Genomic DNA, 22,727 nt, shown 5'->3' with positions numbered 1-22,727 from the left:
TTTGTATTGAAGGCCACAAGTTTCAAGTTATTGAATGAACATAGTCAGGACTCTATTTTACAGAAATACGGTATTTTTAGCTAATGAATTGGTGGCAATAAAGGCAAAACTTCCTGGAAAGGAAAATGAAGGGGATAAATCAAAAACTTTTGTGGACAAGCCCAGCACAATAATTGCTAAGTGGACCCTTCTCATCTTTATGTTACTATCTTTCTTTACTTAGAATTTGGAGACAGGGTATTAAAGTATTTTATCCCAGACATTTAAGTCCTAAGTCCATTTGCAGGGTATAAACAATTGAAGTTCTTATAGTTAAATTCAGCCTTAAAGGAGCGATTAGTTTTCACTTGTTAGGTTGTAGTCACATGTGACAGAGACTCCCGCGAGTCTCGCATCACATCACCCGGCACGGCCGCACACTGTCCGGACAGGAGCAGGTCGGTTGCATTTATTTCTATGCAGTTGAGACACTTCCTGTCTGGAGGGTGGCAGGCCGTGCTGGGTGATGCGTAGCAAGACTTGCGCGAGTCTCTCACAAGTGTGACTCCGGCCTTTGAAGGATTCCTGGCTGGGAGTTCAGCGATCTGCTATAATATTTAGGAATACCTTGCAGTAAGTGTTTGGTGTCCCTGCAGTGCCACCACAGGCGAAATTAAGCATTACACAGTGCTGAGATTTACATTTTTGTAATATAGGACAGGGCAGATGCCAAGGGAAAAGACACTCTTAGAACTGGAAAAGAGGAGCTCTCTATTATTTAGAATTTGTTAATATTCTATATGAAAATTTGCTCCATAAACTAGACACCAACCTTGAGAATTCTGGTCAAACATTCAGGTGGTTGAAATTAGTTAATATGTGAGCAATTATAACGAGATGTGCAATGTGAGGGTAAAGGTTATTTAATCAGTCAATGAGATATTAGGCCTTTCAAATTTCATTGTTATACTGAAAACAGTTTGAAGATCAGTCAATTTTTCTAAACAGAGCAATGACCTCCAGGACATGGCATATCGGGGCAGTGATGTAGTCTTCCTTATCATTAACCAAACACAAATGGGACTTTTACAACTGCATTCTGGACAAAGAAAGTTCATTTCATTTTTGGTATATAAAGGAGAAGAGCAGAGGGTCTCGAGTAATTTGTTTTCACAATGTACAACCAAACTTATTTCAAGAAGGTGACATCTGTCAAAGTTGGTTCAAAGGCGGCTAGTGTTAATGGTGGATCATATCGAAAGATATCAGATGGTCATGCCTCCAGTGGCTTTGCCGGTGCAGAAGTACTGGGCACCAAAGTTTCATCCACTTCACATAATGTCTGGTTCGCAGGTGGACATGTACAATTTGGAGGTACTCGAATCATGGGAAATGAGAAAGAAACCATGCAGAATCTGAACGAACGTTTGGCCAGCTATTTAACCCAGGTTCATGCCTTGGAGAAGGCTAACGCTGAGCTAGAAGGACAAATTAGAGATTGGCAAAGCAAGAACAAGGGAAGCATGGAAAGAGATGACAAGCACTACTTTGAAAGTATTGAGGAGCTGCAAAAACAGGTAACAAACAGATCATTTATATAGAAATATGATCCAATGGAAAGGGGAAATATGTGTCTTCGCTTTGTAAAATTGTCCATTAGAATTGCCTCTGATGTGTCATATGATAGATAAACCCTCTACTTCATAAGAAAATGCTAAGACACATGGTAGCTGAGCACATTTTTCATTAAAACCTAGGAGCTTTCAGGTATGTTAGTTGTGGCAAGTGCTAAATTCGGTTCTGCTACAGCTGAAGTTCCAATAATGACATATAATATGGCCATAATTATGTGCTATAGCTACACAATAGTATTCAAAGCTTTTGGGTAAATTTCTTATTAGAGCAATGTTACATATGTGTAATGGTTTTGGTGATTTTACAAAAAGTTTACAAAAAGTAATCTATTCAAAGAAGATCTGTAACTTGCCATAAATATGTAGTGTGTTTCCTGATGTAAATGTTACTGCCGGTCATTCTGCACCTCTCTGGTTCTGAGATATGGCTCTGTCTTCCCTGTATACTGTATAACTATAGAAGAAACAATACAGAGGTGCTCCAATGGGTGAATGGATCACCTGGAAGGGGGGTAGTGATTCCTTTGTGGAAAGGCTCACCTGGGGTAGTGCAGTCCAAGCACAACTCTGTTATTAAACAGGATAGATCTAACTGCTGCTTGATCGCTCCGTCCCACAGAGGTCTTCTTTTGATGCTTCTTTATTCCATATGTCCAAAAATCTCTGGAAACACGTTACATTTGACGCGTTTCGGCTGAAAAGCCTTTCTCAAAACAGTGTTTTGACAAAGGATATTCAGGTAACACGCGTCAAATGGAAAGCTTAGACAGAAATTTTTGGACATATCGAATAAAGGCGCATCAAAAGAATTTATATGAGTGCCAATCCTAGATTTGTATACAGGGAGGAGGGACCATATCCCAGGAATAGAGAGGCACAGAACCAAAAGAAAACAGCTTCAAATTCAGAGAAACAGCAGCATTTACACCAGGTACAAGAATGAACTATACATGGCGAGTGGCAGGTCTTCTTTAATATCTATGTAACAAATCCAAGCTCCACTAAATTCTGAAGATTCAGTGTTGAGCACCAGTCTCCATAGGTCATTGATGGAGCCCTCTGTTAATAGAAAATGTTAATATGTAACATATACAGTATACTGATGATAATACTGGAAGTATCAGGTGTACAGTAGAGTTAGATTGTTGAGTGTTATGACATATTTATACATAACTTTTTGTTTTTTAAGATTTTAGAAGCAACCATAAAAAATGCCAGTATTTACCTTGAAATTGATAATGCAAGGCTGGCGGCAGATGACTTCAAAACAAAGTAAGAAGTGATAAAATAAAAAAATATAAAAAATGTACTAAATCTTCAAAATGTGCCTAATGCTAAATGTTTTTGTGTTGTAGGTGCATCAAACTAAATAACTAATATTTGGGGTGTAAAAATAGGGGGTGCATAGGTAACTGTTCCGTTTGGTGTCTGATATCCTGAGAAGTCCCAAAGCTTATTCTGTCACAAAAGAAAATTAAGCAGTAGATTTAGGCTATGTGCGTTTTGCCGCGATTTGGTGCGTTTTTTTGCTGCGTTTTGCTGCGTTTTTGCTCACTGCGTTTTTTATCAGTGAACAAAAAAAAAAAGGTCTGATGTCATTTCCTTCTTCAATGTGTTCTTCATTCTCCACTAGTGTATGCAGAAGAGCAGACAGCTGCAGAACTACAAGGCTCAGCATCCTCGATCCAATAGTGTATGCAGGACAGCAGACAGCAGCTGTCGAACTACAAGGCTCAGCATCCTCCATCCAATAGTGTATGCAGGAGAGCAGACAGCAGCTGTCGAACTACAAGGCTCAGCATCCTCCTTCCAGGACTGTATGCAGGATTTCTTTGCCCCCCCAAAAAAAAAAAATGACGTGGGCTTCGCCATATTTTTGTATGCTAGCCGGGTACAGCAGGCAGGTACGGGCTGCCCCCAACCCCCAGCTGCCTATTTGTACCCGGCTGGGAACCAAAAATATAGGGAAGCCCTTTTTTTTTAAATTATTTCATGAATTTCATGAAATAATTTAAAAAAAAAAATGACGTGAGCTTCGCCCCATTTTTTAGTCCAGCCGGGTACAACTAGGCAGCTGGGGATTGGAATCCACAGTGCAGGGTGCCCATGCTTTCTGGGCACCCCCGCTGTGAATTGCAGTCCCGCAGCCACCCCAGAAAATGGCGCTTTCATAGAAGCGCCATCTTCTGGCGCTGTATCCAACTCTTCCGGCTGCCCTGATGCCGGGTGGCTAGCCAGGTAATAATGGAGTTAGGGCTAGCTGTATATTATCAGCTAGTCCTAAGCCCGAAATTCATGGTGTCACGCCAATATTAGACATGGCCACCATGAATTTCTAGTAAAGATAAAAAAAAAACACAACACAGAAAAATATTTTTATTAGAAATAAAACACAACACAATTAGTGACTCCATCTTTATTGAAATAAACCCCCCTCCGCAGTAATCCTGGGTCAGGGTCCCGCGCCGTCCAATCAGGATCCAATATCATCTGATCGGTTTGCTGGAAGGCAAAGCGATCAGATGATGTGTCAGGTTAAAGGATGTGAATCCCATCACACATCAGCTGATTGTATAAAAGCCGATTATACAATCAGCAGATGCATCAGTAGGAAAAAAAAAAAAATAATACTCACTTATGTGCTGAATTACCGGCAGCTCCCGGAGCGATGGGGCGGGAGTCTGATCCTGTCCGATCGCTGCAGCAGCTGCCGGTAATCAGGGATGAAGTCTCCTGACGCATCCGCTGATACCGGCCGGGCGCCCGCGTCAGCCCGAGACTCGATCAGCTGATGCGTCAGGTGACTGCATCAGGTGATCCATCGCCAGGTCCTGCAAGCAAGGTCCTGCCCCGGGGAGACTGCACACAGCCGGAGCGGGAGCGGCGATACCGTGACAGGAGATGGGAGCGGGCATGGCACCGGGAGGCTGCAGACAGGTGAGTATAACTTTTTTTTTTTTTATTCTACTGTTAACTTTTGTTTTCGCAGCCGCTTCCACCTCCTGCCTGTACATGGCGCCGCACGGCAGCATACATGCACAGGACGGGAGATGGACGCGGCGGTGACGGTACCGGGAGGATTCATGCTTCTGTCTATACTGACAGAAGGAATCCTCTTCCTTTACACGTCACTTTACTACCCACCTCCTGCGCTTATAGCTGCGTTTTTGGTCTTAGAAACGCACCAAAACGCAGCTATTTGCGTTTCTCATTGCGTCTTTCAACATCCCATTGAACTCAATGGATGAAAAGCGCAGTGAAAAACGCGGGAATAATTGACATGCTGCGTTTTTGTGGTCACCACAAAAACGCAGCTGAAAAAAAACGCTGTGTGGGGACAGCAAAAATGAAAACTCATAGACTTTGCTGGGGAAGCAAAGTCATGCAGTTTTGAGGCCAAAAACGCACCCGAAAAACGCGCAAAAACGCCGAGAAAAACGCACCGTGTGCACATAGCCTAATAGAACTGAAAAAGGAAACCTGCATCCTCAGGCTACTTATATTTCCTTGTGGTTTTCATTAGTGTCACAGCTATCTGTAACTTTTCTCAGAAAAAAAGATTTAGTTCACTGCCTGAACCCTGGGTCTGAATTTTTTGGTTAGAGCTCAATGGCCTCTTGGCACAATTCTTGGCAATTAGAGCACACACGCCACCAGCCCACCTGTAGTTAGTCCTTAACACCAAACAGAAACAATAATTTGCTCATACACAAATTTTACAGGGATTCATGAACTTCAATTAGTTAATGTGGATTTTAGACTCTTACTGATCGAGATATATATTGATACTATGACACAGAGCAATGTAGTATTGAGCAGTATACTTATATATGAAGAAGGCATGGGTGTGGAGCAAGTCCAGTTCACAACAAATTGTGGTTATTTTTTTTTACTTATTGTACATAGCTCATCATTAGTGATGGGCGACCCCGAACTATAAAGAGTAGGGTCGTAAGTCAAAACCTAGTGTCTGTACACGGACCCTAAACACGAACTTCTTAAGGAATTCTATGTTACTGTTCAGGTTCAGCAGCCAGTATAAAAAGATTTAGTTCAGTGTTGGGGCTCAAGTTCGGGTCAAGTCCAGTTAAACTGGACTTTTTTTTTTTTACGTCCAGCCGGACCCACTCAACCTGAACATCTGTGGGTTTACCTATTTCTACTCATCAAATTTCACAAGCATTTTGTACACATCATCATCACTGTCCACACTGGGACTCACAATCTATATTCCATATCAGTATTTTGGGAGGAAACGGGAGTACCCAGAGGAAAGCCATTCAAACAGGGGGAGAACATACAAACTCCTTGCAAATGTTCACGCACATTCCAGTGGCTTAGATGTATAGGTACAAAATGACCTACCGTATAATGGTACAAAATGATTATGAACCTGATAAAGGCAGATATTGCTCAAAAGCGTAGTACAGCAAGCAATGTTTTTAAAAAATGTTAAACAATTTTAAATTTTTAATAGAGATAATATCAGTATAAGTGGATCTGGTCATTTCGTACCTATATGTCTAAGCCACCGGATTGTGCGTGGACCGCCTTTCTCCTTTTATCTTTTTGTTTACTGCTTGGAGTCCAAGAAGTGCCCCGATTCAGTGGACCGACTAGCTGCCGCCGGATAGACGGGTTCCCCAGATTACATGCACGATCCATTTAACCCCAAGGTGGGTGCATTACCATTCAAGCACTCCTTGTGATCACAAAATACTGCACCCAGAAAAGCGCCACTTGTCTCTCTTCCTTAGTAGGAATTTTCTCCCACTCTGCATATCCTTGCAAATGTTGTCCTTGATGGGATTTGAACCCAGAAATGCAACAGTACTGGGCCACAATGCTGTGCCATGGCTATTATGGGGGTACTCAGGCATCTGGTGACATCTTTGATTTTTTGCTAAATCACATAAATGCGGAATCAGAAAAAAAGAACTAATAAGAAAAATCCTTGGCTACTCCTATGTTAAAAACCTTTTGCTTGTTAATATCCATCCATTTCACACTCTAGGTTTGAAAATGAGCAAATGCTCCGACTCTCAATGGAAAAAGACATATTCAAATTGCGCAAGACGATTGATGAGCTTACCATTACCAGGACAGAATTAGAGATGCAGATCGAGGGCCTGAATGAGGAAATGATCTTACTTAAGATGAACCACAAAGAGGTCAGTAGTCATACTTATTAAAAGTGTAAATTTTAGCCCCTGCGGCTTAAGTAAAAATCTGTACCTATTAGTGGTCATTTCAGCCTTGGACAAAAACATATGACATATACAGCTGCTGGTTTAATGCGTCAGATACAAATTATTATATTTTTAACTTTGAAGATTTGTCTTGCTAAAGTAGATAGTATAAAGGAGACGTGACCTCTATATGATTTTGGATTATAACGTACATGGGTATTATAAAAATGTAAATTTCCCTTAGAAGGGAAGGGTATCACGCCATCCAGTGGTATGCATTGAAGACGATGGCTCTAAAGATAATGTGGCCACTGCTGGCTAGTTCATGCTGACACAAGTCTTCCCATGTCGAGCTTTGTGACAGAATTTTTTACAATCTCATTTCCAATGTCTTGCAAAAAATATAGTGAAGTGTTCTTATCCATTACCTTACACTATTATCTGTAGAAAAAAATGATGAATGTGTTTGCATATGAAGATGTGGAGTAATAGATACCTGTAAAGGGGGTGGATACCATAGTAGATTAAAGGAAAAGTATGAGCTACCTTAGAGACTAAAAGCCCAATACACATTAGACTAAGGTCTGCCAACCAACTGAAATCAATGGGTTTGGAGACACTCCAATGGGATTTGTTGAGCCAACCAGCTGATCAAGGGATATGTTGATCGGGCATGTACGATTTCATACTAACAACTGCATTGTTATCCAGGAGATAAGCCGCTGGCTTATAGAACACAGGAACACTGAGATTAACGAACGATCCAGGTTATGGGGGAGATGGCTGTCAGCTGAACAATTGGCATCATTCAGCCAACAGCCATCTAATGTGTAAGGCCGGTTTAACAGGTCTTCTACCTCGTTCCTGATCAAGTACCATCTTCCACTCCTTCCTGCTATTGCATACATCTCTTACCTTGTAAGACTCCTCTTTTTTGAAAAATAGGGAATGCCTAAGGTTATTTGGCAATCTTATTCAGCCAAAGGGTAGAAGAGGTGTTCACACAAGAATATGTAGAGAGATGGCCAGACAAAAAGAGGGGAAGAGGTTGCAACCCAAGAAGAAGTGGAGAAGTCTTAGGCTGGGTTCACACATAGCGACAGCGACAACGACGTCACTGTTACGTCAACATTTTCTGTGACATAACAGCAACCTTGTAAGTCGCTGTTATGATCTCTGCTTAGCTGTCAAACACAGCGACGCAGCAGCGATCATAACTTCGCTACATGTGCAGAGAGCAGGGAGCCGCGCACACTGCTTAGCACTGGCTCCTTGCTCTCCTAGCTACAGTACACATCGGGTTAATTAACCCGATGTGTACTGCAGCTACATGTGCAGAGAGCAGGGAGCCATGCACACTGCTTAGCGCTGGCTCCTTGCTCTCTTAGCTACAGTACACATCGGGTTAATTACCCGATGTGTACTGCACCTACATGTGCAGAGAGCAGGTAGCCGGCACTGGCAGCGAGAGCGGCGGAGGCTGGTAACAAAGGTAAATATCGGGTAACCAGGGAAAGGGCTTCCCTTGGTTACCCGATGTTTATCTTGGTTACAGCTTACCGCAGCTGCCAGACGCCGGCTCCTGCTCCCTTCTCGCTTCATTTCATCGCTCTCTCGCTGTCACACACAGCGATGTGTGCATCACAGCGGGAGAGCGCCTTTGAAGAAAACGAACCAGGGCTGTGTGTAATGAGCAGCGATCTCACAGCAGGGGCCAGATCGCTGCTCAGTGTCACACACAGCGAGATCGCTAATGAGGTCACTGTTGTGTCACCAAAACCGTGACGTAGCAGCGATTTCGGTAGGGATCTCGCTATGTGTGAAGCACTCCTAAGTGTGTCCCAAGGTTATCTCCATATCTCCTAAGACTTCATTGTTGTAGGCTATATGTATGTGTTGCCACCTGTTTTATATGTGGTTGGTATGAAATTTGGGTTCTAGACGTTTGTGGACAAAGTATCAAATCATAGCCATGTATCTCACACCAACATCTGTTTAGTTCTTCTAACTATTGACGATTGTCCAGTGTCTCAATATCATGTCCTTCTAGAACTTTTCACCCAATAACTACCATTATAACTAAACAATCCACTTGTCAGTGGATATATACTTTTATAAGATAATGTGTCTGACTGCAGTACTGCAGTGCTACCACACCATAATACAACTCTAAAAATATATAAATATTACTATGCCAAAAAACATGTTTTTTAGAAAAATTGTGATTATATGATGTGTTTACCTATTTATTAATTGCATTAAGCAGGAAATGCATGAACTTTGTCAACAAGCAACAGGCGCTGTTAATGTGAAGGTAGATGCGATGCCACCTGTGGATCTCGGAAAAATCATGGAAGAGATGAGAGCACAATATGAGGAGTTGGTTGAAAAACAAAAGCTCGAAGCTAAATATTTGTTTGAGAAAAAAGTAAGTGATTGTCATGCCTTGGTCATTGTCAAGTGTCCACTAATAAGTAAATAGTCTTCACTTGATGCCAATTGATAGAAATCCAGCCAGTGCAATTAGGCTACATATACACATTCCGATTTTTTAGCGGACAGCACACAGTCTCATTGAGTGTATCTGACTCCACTACGCCCCCTCGTCAAGACCAGTGAGAAAGTCATTGGTCTTGATGAATCAGGGCCTATGAATTAAATTAGGACAACAGCGAGGAAACTTATCAGTTGACTGATTTTTAACTAGGGTGAAAACTAACAATTAATTATCTTACTCATACAGATAGCATTTTACATGATTACAAAAAAAATGAGACTGATGAGTGAGATAGAAGAATATGTGCACTGAGAATATCCTTTCTGGTATCTTGCTGTGCAAAGGTCAATTCAAGCGTTTTTGCATGAATAAAAAAAACCTACCATGCAAATTACAAATTGAGTGAAAGTTCGGAGAGTATTTGTATAATTGTATTTGTATATATTTTGTATGTCATGTATGTAAATAATCTTCTATTAGATCAAGGATTTAGAGAGGACAGAAAAAGTAGAAAGTTGACATTTTTCCATAAGCAGGAAACATGAATCTCTGCCAAAAAGTTTCTAGAATATTCGGATCATCATTATTTTGCTGGAGGTCTGCTTCGATTGCCCTGTTCTCATGTTGTCATGTCTGGCATGCTTCTGGAGGACAGTAGGTGATCTCTGAAATGGTGGCATTAAGGTATGCAAAATATAGTGGATAAGTGGCATAGAAAAATTCAAAATGAGTCCCTAATAATGGAGCCAGGATCTTGATCTTCCACCCATGCCCTCTCCCTCTACTCTTATTTTGTGATCCTTGGAACAATTATTTTGTGCTTGAAATGAGAAGGGAATCCTGGACTGGTTTTTGCCACCATTTAGCAAGGGGCATATTATTAATCAATGTTGGGCACACTCTCAACAAGTCTTTGACAGGAACTGGCTAAAGTCCAAATTTTCATTTCTTGAGTTGCCTTTCAATTTAATTTGTCAAACCACAACCACAAAACTAAGATGTTCACGGGTCATAAACCTTAACCATTGGAGTATTAGCCTGCAGGAACAGATAGCTTCTTCTCCAGCCTACGCTCACCATAACCGGTCTTGAGTCCAACTATGACTTAAGACATGACAAATGTTTTATCTGAGTTGTCCCCTGACGTGTTCCGCATCAGCACCAGTCGAACCACTTGGATCCGGATGTCGCTACTCCCCGACCCAGGGTCCATGTACCCCGACGTGCCTCCGGTCCCAGCCCGGCTATTGAACAGCGGCTGCTGGCTATCCTCCAAGACTAGCCAAGCACCCAGTCCCAATCTCCCGCAACCGGGTTTCCGACTCCTCCGGGTCCACACCACTGTCTGCGACCTAGGCTGCTTCTCCCCTGGGAGCTCCAACTCCCAGTCTCTTCTCACTTTGCTCCCCTGGAGCCGACTCACTTGTCACCTCCCACCTCTCTACCTGACCCCTAGGTGGGCGGCCCTATTCCAGCTTAGCAGCCCACTGGTATGCCTGACAGGTATGGTGCGAGGTCTCACTAGGATTTATAGATGCTGGTGGAGGCAGTACTGCAAGATGGGGACCCAGAACCATGGGGGTTGAGTCCTGCACTAAGAGTAAAGAGTGTGCAGTACCCTGTGACGACCTGACTAGTCCAGGGGCGTCACATCTGCACTTTAGAAGAGTGTTTTATTTTACCCTATACCCATACTTGAAACCTCACTTCCTGGAAGAGCCTGGGAAAGAGTCTTCTGGTGGTATATCTCCCAGCATCCCTGAATTATTCACACCCTAATGGCATGATACTAGAAGAAATACTGTAGACAGAGGGTGGTAGATTACACTGCAGGAATATGAAGAAACTAAATCTACATTAAAATTGTAGTAAATAACGAGAAAAACATTTTTACCATGTGTCTGTTTTTGTCACAGGTGGAAGAATGTACTACAGAGATACGAACCAACACAAGTGAATTAGAGAATTACAAGAAAGAACTGAAGGAATACAGACAGAAGGTGCAAGAACTGGTTATAGAATCTGAGGCTGAACTCAGTAAGGTCCGTTTCTGGTGTCATAAAAATAGTTTGTTTTTATTTTTTTCTCAAAAATAGCGCTACTGTAGTCCACAGACTGTGTCTAGAATTATAGACCAGTCCCACTAAAGTAACTGAGGCTAACCTTCAATACCAGATACAGACTATGGACAAAAAAGGGCACTGTTTCGTTAGAATAGCAGACTTTTTTATCCATTCCTAGTTGGCACAAGTTTAAAGGGAACCTGTTATGTAAAAAAATGCTATTAACCTGCAGATATGGTGATAAACTGCAGGTTAATAGTGTTCTAAAACAGTTCGGTCACCACACTGAAAGCCCGGATGCCAAGAGAAAATGAACATCATGCATCAGGACAGTAACGGCTGTCAGTCAGTGCCGGGATGTGGTTACAGCTGCCACTCACTAAGTACCGACCAGTGACTGAAGCCTCCCCTTGATGACTATACAGCTGCACTCTGAGACGCTAGGGCATGCAAACATTCAATATAGGAATTTGGCCAAAAATGACTGCTAAGGAAATAAATTTAAAAATTGAGACACTAAGGCTATATGCGCACACTATGTCTTTTTGACGCTGCGTTTTTGTGCGTTTTTGGCCGCTAAAAACGCACAAAAACGCAACTGCGTCGAAAAAACGCATCAAAAAACGCATGCGTTTTTGCCGCGATTTGGTGCGTTTTTGGCTGCGTTTTGCTGCGTTTTTGATCTCTGCGTTTTGCTGCGTTTTTCAAATGCATTGCATGGGCGGAAAACGCAGAAAAACACAGAAAAGAACTGACATGTCCATTTTTTTTTTAACTCAAAAACGCAGGTAAAAAAACCAGATGTGTGCGGACAGCAAAAATGAAAACTCATAGACTTTGCTGGGGAAGCAAAGTCCTGCAGTTTTGAGGCCAAAAACGCACCCGAAAAACGCGCAAAAACGCCGCGAAAAACGCACTGTGCGCACATAGCCTTAGCGCATTTGTGTGCAACTGTTTTGGGAAGATAGCAACCATGTATTTTTAGACTTGTAAATCCTAATTAAATCACAATAGAAATTTTAAGCTGTTTTTATTGCCCAACACTTTCTTGTAAAGGCCCAGTCACACTAAACAACTTACCAGCGATCCCAACAACGATACAACCTGATAGGGATCGCTGGTAAGTTGCTAGGAGGTCGCTGGTGAGATGTCACACTAAGCAACGCTCCAGCGATCCCACCAGCAACCTGACCTGGCAGGGATCGCTGGAGCTCGGTAACTAAGGTAAATATCGGGTAACCAACCCGATATTTACCTTGGTTACCAGCGCACACCGCTTAGCGCTGGCTCCCTGCACACCTAGCCACAGTACACATCGGGTTAATTACCCGATGTTTACTCTGCTACTTGTGCAGGCAGCAGGGAGCCGGCTTCTGCGGACGCTGGTAACCACGGTAAACATCAGGTAACCAAGAAGCCCTTCCCTTGGTTATCCGATATTTACCTTCGTAAAGCCGCTTCCCTGCACTCCTAGCCACAGTACACATCGGGTTAATTACCCGATGTGTACTCCAGCTATGTGTGCAGTGAGCAGGGAGCCGGCACTGACAGCTGAGAGCAGCGGACGCTAGTAACGAAGGTAAATATTGGGTAACCAAGGTGAGGGCTTCTTGGTTACCTGCTGTTTACTGTGGTTACCAGCGTCCACAGAACCCGGCTCCTGCTCACTGCACATTTAGTTGTTGCTCTGTCGCTGTCACACACAGCGATCTGTGCTTCACAGCGGGAGAGCAACAACTAAAAAATGGTCCAGGACATTCAGCAACAACCAGCGACTTCACAGCAGGGGCCAGGTTGTTGCTGGATGTCACACACAGCAACATTGCTAGCAAGTTTTGCCTCAGCAGCGATGTTGCTAGCGATGTTGCTTAGTGTGACGGTACCTTAAGGCTTTATGCACACTATTCAATTACAGCTCTGTACAAATTCAAGGCCATACAGAACAGTAATGTGGTGCCCATAACTTTCTATGGAGCAGTAATTGACTAAAGCTGATGTGATTCTCTGAGCACTATGATACAAAATATACAGTGTGATGTAAAAGTTTGGGCACTCCTGGGCAAAATTACTGTTATTGTGAACAGTTAAGGAAGTTGAAGATGAAATGATCTCTAAAAGACATAAAGTTAAAGATGACACATTTTATTTAAATTTTAGGTAAAAAAAAATAATTTCATCTTTTACATTTTTAAATTAGCAAAAAAGGAAAATGGGGGGTAGCAAACGTTTAGGCACCCTGTATGGCTAGCACTTAGTATCAACCCCTTTTGCAAGTATCACAGTTCTTAAACTTTTTTTGTACCAGCCAAGAGTCTTTCAAATTTGGTTTGAGGGATTTTCATCCATTCTTTTTTGGAAAAGTCTTCCAGTTCTGTGAGATTCCTGGGTCGTCTTGCCTGCACTGCTCTTTTGAGGTCTAGTCACAGATTTTCAATAATGTTCAGGTCAGGGGACTGTGAGGGCCATTGTAAAACCTTCAGCTTGCACCTTTTGAGGTAGTCTATTCTGGATGTTGACGTGTGTTTAGGATTATTATCCATTTGTAGAACCCATCCTGTATTCAATTTCAGCTTTTTACTACAGATGGTGTTATGTTTGCATCAAGAATTTGTTGAAATTTCATTGAATCCATTCTTCCATCTACCCTGAAATGTTCCTTGTGCCATTGGCTTCAACACAACACCAAAGCAGGATTGATCCACCACCATTTTTAATGGTTGGTGAAATGTTCATTTCCTGAAAATCTGTGACCTTTTATCTCCACACATACCTTTGATCATTGTGGTCAAAAAGTTGTATTTTAACCACATTGGTCCACAGAACTTGTTTCTAAAATGCATCAAGCTTGTTTAGAAGTTCTTTTGCATACTTCTGACACTGAATTCTATGGTGAGGACGTAGGAGAGGTTTTCTTCTGATGATTTTTCCATGAAGGCCATATTTGTGTAGGTGTCTCTGAATAGTAGAACAATGTACCACAACTTCATAATCTATGAGGGGTTCTGATTTGCTTCTCTAGCAATCCTACGAGCAGCTCTCACAGAACTTTTGCTTGGTCTTCCAGACCTTATCTTGACCTCCACTGTTTCTGTTCCTGTTAACTGCCATTTCCTTATTACATTTTGAACTTAGGAGAGGATAACTTGAAAACGCTTTGCTATCTTCTTATAGCTTTCTCCTGCTTTGTGAGCCTCCACCAGTTTTATTTTCAGAGTGCTAGGCAGCTGTGTAGAAGAACCCATGGCTACTGTTTTTGGCAGAAGGTTAGAGGAGGCTGGGTTTTTACAAAGCTGTGAAATTTTTATCACCTGACCTTTCCTAACAATGATGGTGAACAAGCCATAACCCTAACAAGGAAAGTCTGAAACTTTGGGCAAAGTTATCTGAGCACGCAAATATCCAAGTGTGCCCAAACTTTTGCATTGGCCAATTCTTTTTACAACATTTTTAAAATGTAATAGATGAAAATATTTTTTTTTTGTTTAAGCCTAAACAACAAAGGAAATGTGTCATCTTTAACTTGCTTTTTAGAGATCATGTAATCTTCAACTTGCTTAACTGTTCACAACAACAGTAATTTTGACAAGGGGTGCCCAAACTTATATGCCACTGTATAGGGATCTGAAAAGCATGGTTGGGCCAGATTCTGACTTGAATTAATAGTTAAAATCCAATGTTTTTTGGTTCTAGCTAACAAATGGTATTACAGTGCTCTGTAATGTGACGTCCAACACATTCTAAACTTAATAACCTTCTTATTCTTTAATCATGCCAGGAATAAGGATGCTTTGGCCCATTTGGTGCAGTGTAATATCAGATTTAACCAGAAACTAAAAAAATATTGGATATTTAACTGATCATTCAGGTTAGAAGCTAGACAAACTGTGTTTTTTGTAAATATTAAAAGACGCTGCTGACAGTGGTAAGGTCCCATGCTTTTGATGGACTCATTATAGAAGATATAAGTTGGTCTCCTCTTTTTCTATATTGCATGTCATATGAAAGCAGCAAATGGCAGCAGATGGAGTGCCTTTAGACCTCTTCATGCTCCCTAATTATGACTATATAAAGTGCATGAGGCCTAGCAATGAGCTAGTAACATTTTACACTTGGCCAGATCCAGTACAACAAAGTCCATTTTCTTCTATTGCTTCAAATAATGCGCTAATTTTACTTTATTGGCAGAAAAATGGAGCAGTTTCCATGTTGGAGAATATTGATGCCCAATATGCCATACAAATGGCTGAATGTCAAGAAAACATTAATAGCATAGAGACTTTACTTCAGAAAACACGCCGAGATGTTGGCCACCAGATCTCTGAATTTACTCTCCTTTTGAGCTTAAAGAACAGACTAGAAGCTGAGATTGCAACCTACCGTAGTCTCTTAGATGGAGTAACAAGGTGAGAAATAGCCGTTTCATGCTTTTACTGAATAGGAACATGCTATATATGAGGCGTTAGTGAGAAATATTGGTGATCAGAAGCCCTAACTGCTAAATTGTGTATAGTCTATTGTTGTCCAGTTCATCCCTGGTAGAATGGTGTCATAAGACAAGTACGTTTTTTTTCTATCATGGAGAAGAGAACACCTGCTTGCAAGTATGATCCCAGTGTCCATGGGAGGTGGAGAGACCTATTCTGCTTTCCATTGTCCCTACTATTGCCCCAGGGTCTCAAAATGCAAAGTACATGTACTCTTTATAGCAAGTAATAGAGAAAATGACTTTCTTGAAATATAGTGATTCTTCTAATGTGGTGGATTCTCATTATCTCCAATGGTCCAGTCACTTCCCTCCTCCACTTTTGAGCTTGGTTTTCCTCAAAAAATAGGGATAGGGATAATTCTCCACTGTAAATACCATATATGTAGACTATGGAGATGCCCCCAACATACAAAAAAAGTTCCTCCTAGATTAAAGAGAACCAACCACCAGGATTTTTCTATATGAAGTAAAGGCAATTCAGATGCTGAATCCAGGCATACCTGTTGCAGAAGGGCGGGATGCTTGGTTGATGAAATATCTTTAATCAAAGTTGCAGAAATGCACTGCATTTTGAGGGGTGCAACGGGTGCGGGACTTTGTGGGTTGGGTCTTCTGCGTTTATTGCTCCTCTGGCGTCCTCCTGACTTGCCCCTTTTTCTTTATTTGAATATTGCGCCGCACCACCATTGCTGTTGTTGGCAGTGCGCGCGCATTGCCATTGTGACTGTGTCTTCATTAAAATGGAGCCGGAGTCCACACATGATCATACTGCGATCTCCAGCACCATTTTATTGAAGACACTGTGGTCTTCAATCCTGGTGGTTGGTTCTCTTTAAGTACTAAGGATTAGGCTAATAATTCTCCCAATCCTAACTTTGTCCGGTTTTTCATATTTCACCACATCCAATTGGGGTTTGAGTAAAATGGGTGTTTCCATCCAGTTTCATTCATGGGGCGTTCTTGGGGGGGAGAGTGATTGTACCGTTCCTATCTTTAACAACAGTTATTTTGGTATAGATGATTTCCTTGGCTAATAACTACTGATCGATTGTAATAGGGTTTACTATAGAGTAAGGAGTGAAATGCTTTACGATGACAAGCTTGCACCTTATTCTTCAACAGAGGCCCCCAACTGACTATGTCCACCCCCGAGGTGATATATTATGCCAACCACTGTCAATATGGGAAATATAATATTATCGGTCCCATTCTCTCCCACCACTCAAAGAAAGAAAGAAGTAGAATGTTTTTGGAGTGCATTTAGGGTTAATGAACAGTTAATCTCTATAAAGCATATGAAGATTAAAAACAGGATTAGGATTAATGTAGGCGTTATAAAATTCAAGGAAAGTTACATGATAATGCAATGAACTTGTCACTCACCAACACAGAATCTCTTAATAAGATGAAGGTACACAATGCTGAGTTAATCTGCTAGTAGGTGCACTTAGTAATAGCTCTAATATATTATGGGTGGGGTTATCCACTTTCTTTTTGGCTTTCCACATTTGATCAATGAGAGTCTCAAGCAGTTGGAACATCTGTGATCTGCTAATTCTTTGGAATGCATCTAACAAAAAGTCCAAAGTCAATAGATCCATCACCAATAGATCCATCACGTTAGAAAGATAGGCAACCATGATGCTAATAAGAGCTGAGCTTGACCAATCCAAGTCTGGTATGCACAGTGGTTTATTCAAAAGTTGCCAAATTATATAAACTTGTCAACACCTCGGGAGACTCGCAAAAATAGAAAAAAAGACCATGGCAAATCTCACGGAAGGTTACAGAAGCCAGTGGTGTTCCCTGTTGAGTGCTCTTGTGATATGTTTAAAGAGGATGTTTCACCAAAATATTATATGTTGAACTTGACAAATTATGTAATTGTGGGTACAAAGCAGAATAAAACATTTTTTTTTTTATTCTACAGATATTAGAGTGATATTAGAGTGATTATGTGTGATGTAGCACAGCAGACCAGAGTTTGTGATTATAGGCCACTTTACACGCTACGACATCGCTAAAGCGATGTCATTGGGGTCACGAAATTTGTGACGCACATCCGGCCGCGTTAGCGATGTCGTTGCGTATGACACCTATGAGCCGATTTTGAATCGTCGCAAAAATGTTCAAAATCACTAATCAGTGACATGCCCCCCTATTCCCAATTATCGTTGCTGCTGCAGGTATGATGTTGTTCATCGTTCCTGTGGCAGCACACATCGCTATGTGTGACACCGCAGGAACGAGGAACCTCACCTTACCTGCGGCCGCCGGCAATGAGGAAGGAAGGATGTGGGCGGGATGTTATGTCCCGCTCATCTCTGCCCCTCTGCTTCTATTGGGCGTCCGCTTAGTGACGTTGCTGTGACGCCGAACAAACCGCCCCCTTAGAAAGGAGGTGGTTCGCCGGTCACAGCGACATCGCAAGGCAGGTAAGTAGTGTGACGGGTCCGCGCGATTTTGTGCGCCACGGGCAGCGATATGCCCAACCTATAGGGAAAAAAACGCAGTGTGAACACAGCATTTTGCTGGGGAAGGACTGTAGAAAGGTTATGAATAGGGATGATCAAATACCAAAATATCCGAGATCGCGAATATCCAATGAATAGGTCACCGCAATTCGACAATTCGCAAATATTTGACGCATAAAGTAAGTCTATGGGAAACCCGAATAATTTCACGATGGACCTAATGGCGAGTTGTGGTGACTAAGGAAAAGGAAAGGCAGAATCGTTCTCTCTCCCTCACTCTCCCCCTCTCTCTCTCTATCTCCCTCTCTCTCTCTCTTTCTCCCTCTCTCTTTCTCCCTCTCTCTCTCTTCCTCTCCCTCTCTCTCCCTCTCTCCCTCTCTCTCTCCCTCTCTCTCCCTCTCTCTCTCCCTCTCTCTCCCCCTCTCTCTTTCTCACTCTAAAGGCCCAGTTACACACAATGACTTACCAGTGATCCCGACGATACGACCTGATAAGGATCGCTGGTGAGATGTCACACAGTCAGCCCTTACCAACGATGCAGTAACGATGAGCGACCTGTATAACGATCTCGGCGGTCCTTGGGAACCTGTCACACAACAGCTAGTGTGACGATTCAGACCTCGAATAGGGGCGTAGTGTTTGTAGATGTAAGACACGTAGGCATGCATATGCGTCGCCTTTTCCGTGCCCCTCAGCTCTGATTGGTGGCCGCTACTGCGTTCTGATTGGGCGGCTGGCCTTTAAAAGCAACATAGTAGCGCTTCATCCTTTGTTCCTGTTGTCGTCTTGCTTTGAGGATCGTAGCTGCGACTCCACCCGGATTCATTCGTCCCCGATTCATTTTGTCCCGATTGTCCCGGGTGGAGTCGCAACTACGATCTGAAAAGGCAAGGCTGCCCAATCACAACGCAGTAGCGCCCACCAATCGGAAATGAAGGGACGTAGAAAAGGTGATGCACAATGCACGCCTACGTGTCTGAGTTCGCAGTCGTCCACGAGGTCGTTAGGAGGTCGTTGGTAGGCTTCAAACACAGCGATGCGTACTGCCCAGCAGGCCATCACCTTTGAATAAAATGGTCCAGACCATTGGGCAACGATGAGTGTTCTCACAGCAGGGGTCTGATCGCTGGTATGTGTCACACATAACGAGATCACTGGCGAGATCGTTGCTACGTCACAGAAACTGTGACACAGCAAGGATCTCGTTAGCAATCTCGTTGTGTGTGATGGGGCCTTAAGCCTGTTCTAAGCTATAGTGGGGCGTGGTTTTTTTTCCCTTACATGTTGCTGCCTGCTTATGATTGATCAGCATCAGAAACAAGTACACGCCCCCAGTAAAATCTCTCTGATAATGCCCACTTTGACTAAATTGAAAATTAACTATTGGGTGCTGTATAATTTGATTGCTAATATTTCCGCAACGGATAAGGAAATTAAAAGAAAAAAGTTATATCTGCTCTGCTGCACCTATTACATTCTGTGTCCAGATCAACATGGGACAACTTGGTGAAAGGTCCCTTTAATCATAAGAGTGTACTAGCATCCAGATGCATAGTCAGGGTTTGACAACAGGGACATGTAAGAGGCATTGGCATGCAAACAATCCACTCACCATGCTTTTGAAGAAGTTTCTTAAAAAGTTAGCATGCTTAGTTCCTTTTAAATATTTTGTGCTACATAAACCCACAATTTTGACATTGAGAGCTACAGATTCAGAAGGGCAAACAAGAATGAGAAGGAATTATGCTACAAATGGATTAGATGATCGAGCTCCAGCTAGGTCAGCTCTGTCTTTTATGTCTCAAAGCTTATGCTAATGGCTGTCAAATTAGTCTGGTAAAGTCACAGGGATTAAAGCGCCATATTGTACACAGGCTCAAAATGTCACCCCTGCCCCTATTGAACCATGATGTCATTCATAATGTAAGGCAGGAATTAGGGACAGGTGTGAATATCCATGCTCTGACTTCTCCCATGTCTCTGCTCATTGTAAACATGGACTTCTTTTGTTTTACAGCACAATACCCAAATGAAGATGCCCTGAAAGGTTAATGGACGGAAACAAAACCTGCTGAATGTGTGTCAATAAAGCCATAGAGCAATGCCCGGCGCTTGTCATCCGTGGTTTGCAATCCTTTTATTAAACTGCATAAACACTGTAACAACAAACAAGAAACACTTGGCATGGAGCACATGTCCCTACGTGCAGTAAACCCTGATCTCTGCCAGTTGGCATAATATAACAGACTCTTCTTTTCAGAGGATTGTTATCGCCATTATTCATTTTTATTCTCATACATGAATCCTCATAATACAGATAAGGAACTCTGATGTGTCGCAAGCCTAGTGCAGGGCCTGGGGTCTGATTGTGACACTAGGGTTCTCTTTTGGTATTCTTTGAAGCCCTGTACCATACACTGCCCAATCAGAACCTCTAGTAGGCATAATGCAATTCTGTTTGCACTGTTCCTTTCAAACCACTTGCTAATAAGCCCTCATATACATGGCCCCTGTTTCTACTTTATGAAGACCACAGTATGGAGGAGATTGAACAGAGTGGTGGTCACAGATGTGCCAGGCTGATCTGTAGCGCCCCGGGGACGGGTTAACCCGTTCCGTCGCCAGGCCGGTGGTGCAGATCCTCTGTCATCACGGGGTGGCCTGACCCGGTTTCGTGACCCCTAGGCGTACAGAAGGGAGGGTGGACGGTGGTAGGAAGGAAAGTCTTTAGATGATCATGACGCCACCTGCGGTATGCGGCCAGGTAACAGTCGCCGCTGCTGTCGCTGTCCTCTGGGGCGAATGTCTCTGCAGCTAGGGTAGATTTGCTTCCCACAGGTGAAGCTAGACCCCAGGGATAGGATAATGGTGGAACGGAATAATACGTTGGGAATGCAGGGCTGAGGGCGATGACAAGAACTGGACAACACAGGTTGGAATCTCCTTTTACCGTTTACTGGTATCTGGTGAAGTCCAGGAGTTAGTGGCCCGGTCAGCCTGGAAGTGTCGCGGGCGGGGAGGAGGGTGTCAGCACACCGCGCTCACCCCTTCTGCTCGGGTCCGGCAGTTGCTCCTGGTGGCTCGAGCTGCGGGCCGGATCCCGGGGTGTCTCGAGCGACACTCCTCGCCCGTGAGTGAAAAGGGGGTGTTTGTTGGGATTATAGTTCGTGACGCCACCCACGGTTGTGGTGATGGCACCACCGCTGCTCAGTGTGGGGGTCCCGGGGATGGTGATGGGAGCAGCCAGGTGTTGTGTTGCCCCTCCGTGGGTAGGGGTTGGTGTTCCCGGGGCCCGGTGAAGAGATGTAAAGGGTAGGGCCTGGAGGGCGCAGGGACGCGGGGGCAGCACTATGCCTTGCGGCACTGTGGTACTCACTCAGCCTGAGACACGGACACAGTTTGTACGGTAAACCAACGGCTGGTAGGACGGTCCCACAGACGGTTGCACCTGCACTCCCGGTAGGTGACAGTGACGTCTCTCTTCCTTGCACCTGTTTGACTGATGGTAGCGGTGGATTCCCTCCGGTTACCCGCTCCCCGACTGCAATCTGGGCCGGAGGAGCTCTACACTTTGCCCGCAGGCGCTGGCCCTGGGGAAACTGGTGCCTTGGCGGTGGCGGTGTCTCCCCGTTAATGGTCGGGCTGTTGCCGTCAATCGGGACTTTGGTGCTGGGGGATCTGCGTCCCCTTCACTGACGGATTCGGCAAATTGGGCGACTCCCAGCCTTGCCGGGGTCCGAGAGGCCCCTGCCCTGGTGCTGACTGTCCTTCGGAACACTGCTCCAGACCACCGGGCACACAGCCAACGGGGTCCTTCCAGGAACTTCCGAACTGTCCCACTCCGGACAGTCACCGCCGTCGCTGACCTTGCTGTTCTAGCCCTACACACAGCTGGGCTCTCAGGCTTCTCCTTCTCTCTGCTCTGTCACCACTTCTTGCTTTCCTCCTTCTCCACTTTCCTTTCTTTCACTTTCACTTCTGGTTGTTTCCTCTAGCCCCTGCCTGGGCTACTCTGCTGTTCACTCAAGCTCCTCCTGAGCTAATCTGCTCTCTTGCCCTCCCCGGGCTAAACTGCCTGGTAACTTCCTGCCTCCAGAGTTGTGAGCTCCTTGGTGGGCGGAGCCAACCGCCTGGCCCACCCCCTGGTGTGCATCACAGACTCCTGGAGGGAGGCAACAAGGATTTCTGGTTAGCAGGTGTGCCTACCTGGAGTGTGGGGTGTAGTGGTGTTGTTATCTGTGTCCCCTGGCTTGCCCAGGGCGACACATTCCCCCTTAGCAAAATGCAGACCGTCCGCGGGCTGCCGTCCTACACCGGTTTTATTTTTCTGTAAAAAGGGGATAACAGGGTTAAACATAACATAAGCATTTTCAATCAACTCTTCCCAAGACGGGAGGCACATTTT

At 43.7% G+C, this 22,727-nt stretch overlaps 1 protein-coding gene across 1 annotated transcript; it reads left to right on the top strand.

Annotated features, from left to right (window-relative positions):
- Positions 1-964: 964 nt before the first annotated feature.
- On the top strand, positions 965-20,429 carry LOC142310203 (keratin, type I cytoskeletal 19-like). Its single transcript, XM_075347689.1, has 7 exons — positions 965-1,556; positions 2,803-2,885; positions 6,628-6,784; positions 9,069-9,230; positions 11,216-11,341; positions 15,548-15,765; positions 20,340-20,429. The coding sequence occupies exons 1-7, from the start codon at positions 1,155-1,157 to the stop codon at positions 20,353-20,355; spliced, it is 1,164 nt and encodes a 387-aa protein (XP_075203804.1). The 5' UTR covers positions 965-1,154; the 3' UTR covers positions 20,356-20,429.
- Positions 20,430-22,727: the final 2,298 nt, after the last annotated feature.

Source organism: Anomaloglossus baeobatrachus, chromosome 5 (assembly GCF_048569485.1).
Source record: "Anomaloglossus baeobatrachus isolate aAnoBae1 chromosome 5, aAnoBae1.hap1, whole genome shotgun sequence".
NCBI lineage: Eukaryota > Metazoa > Chordata > Amphibia > Anura > Aromobatidae > Anomaloglossus > Anomaloglossus baeobatrachus.
This window is presented reverse-complemented; position numbering and strand designations above follow the sequence as displayed.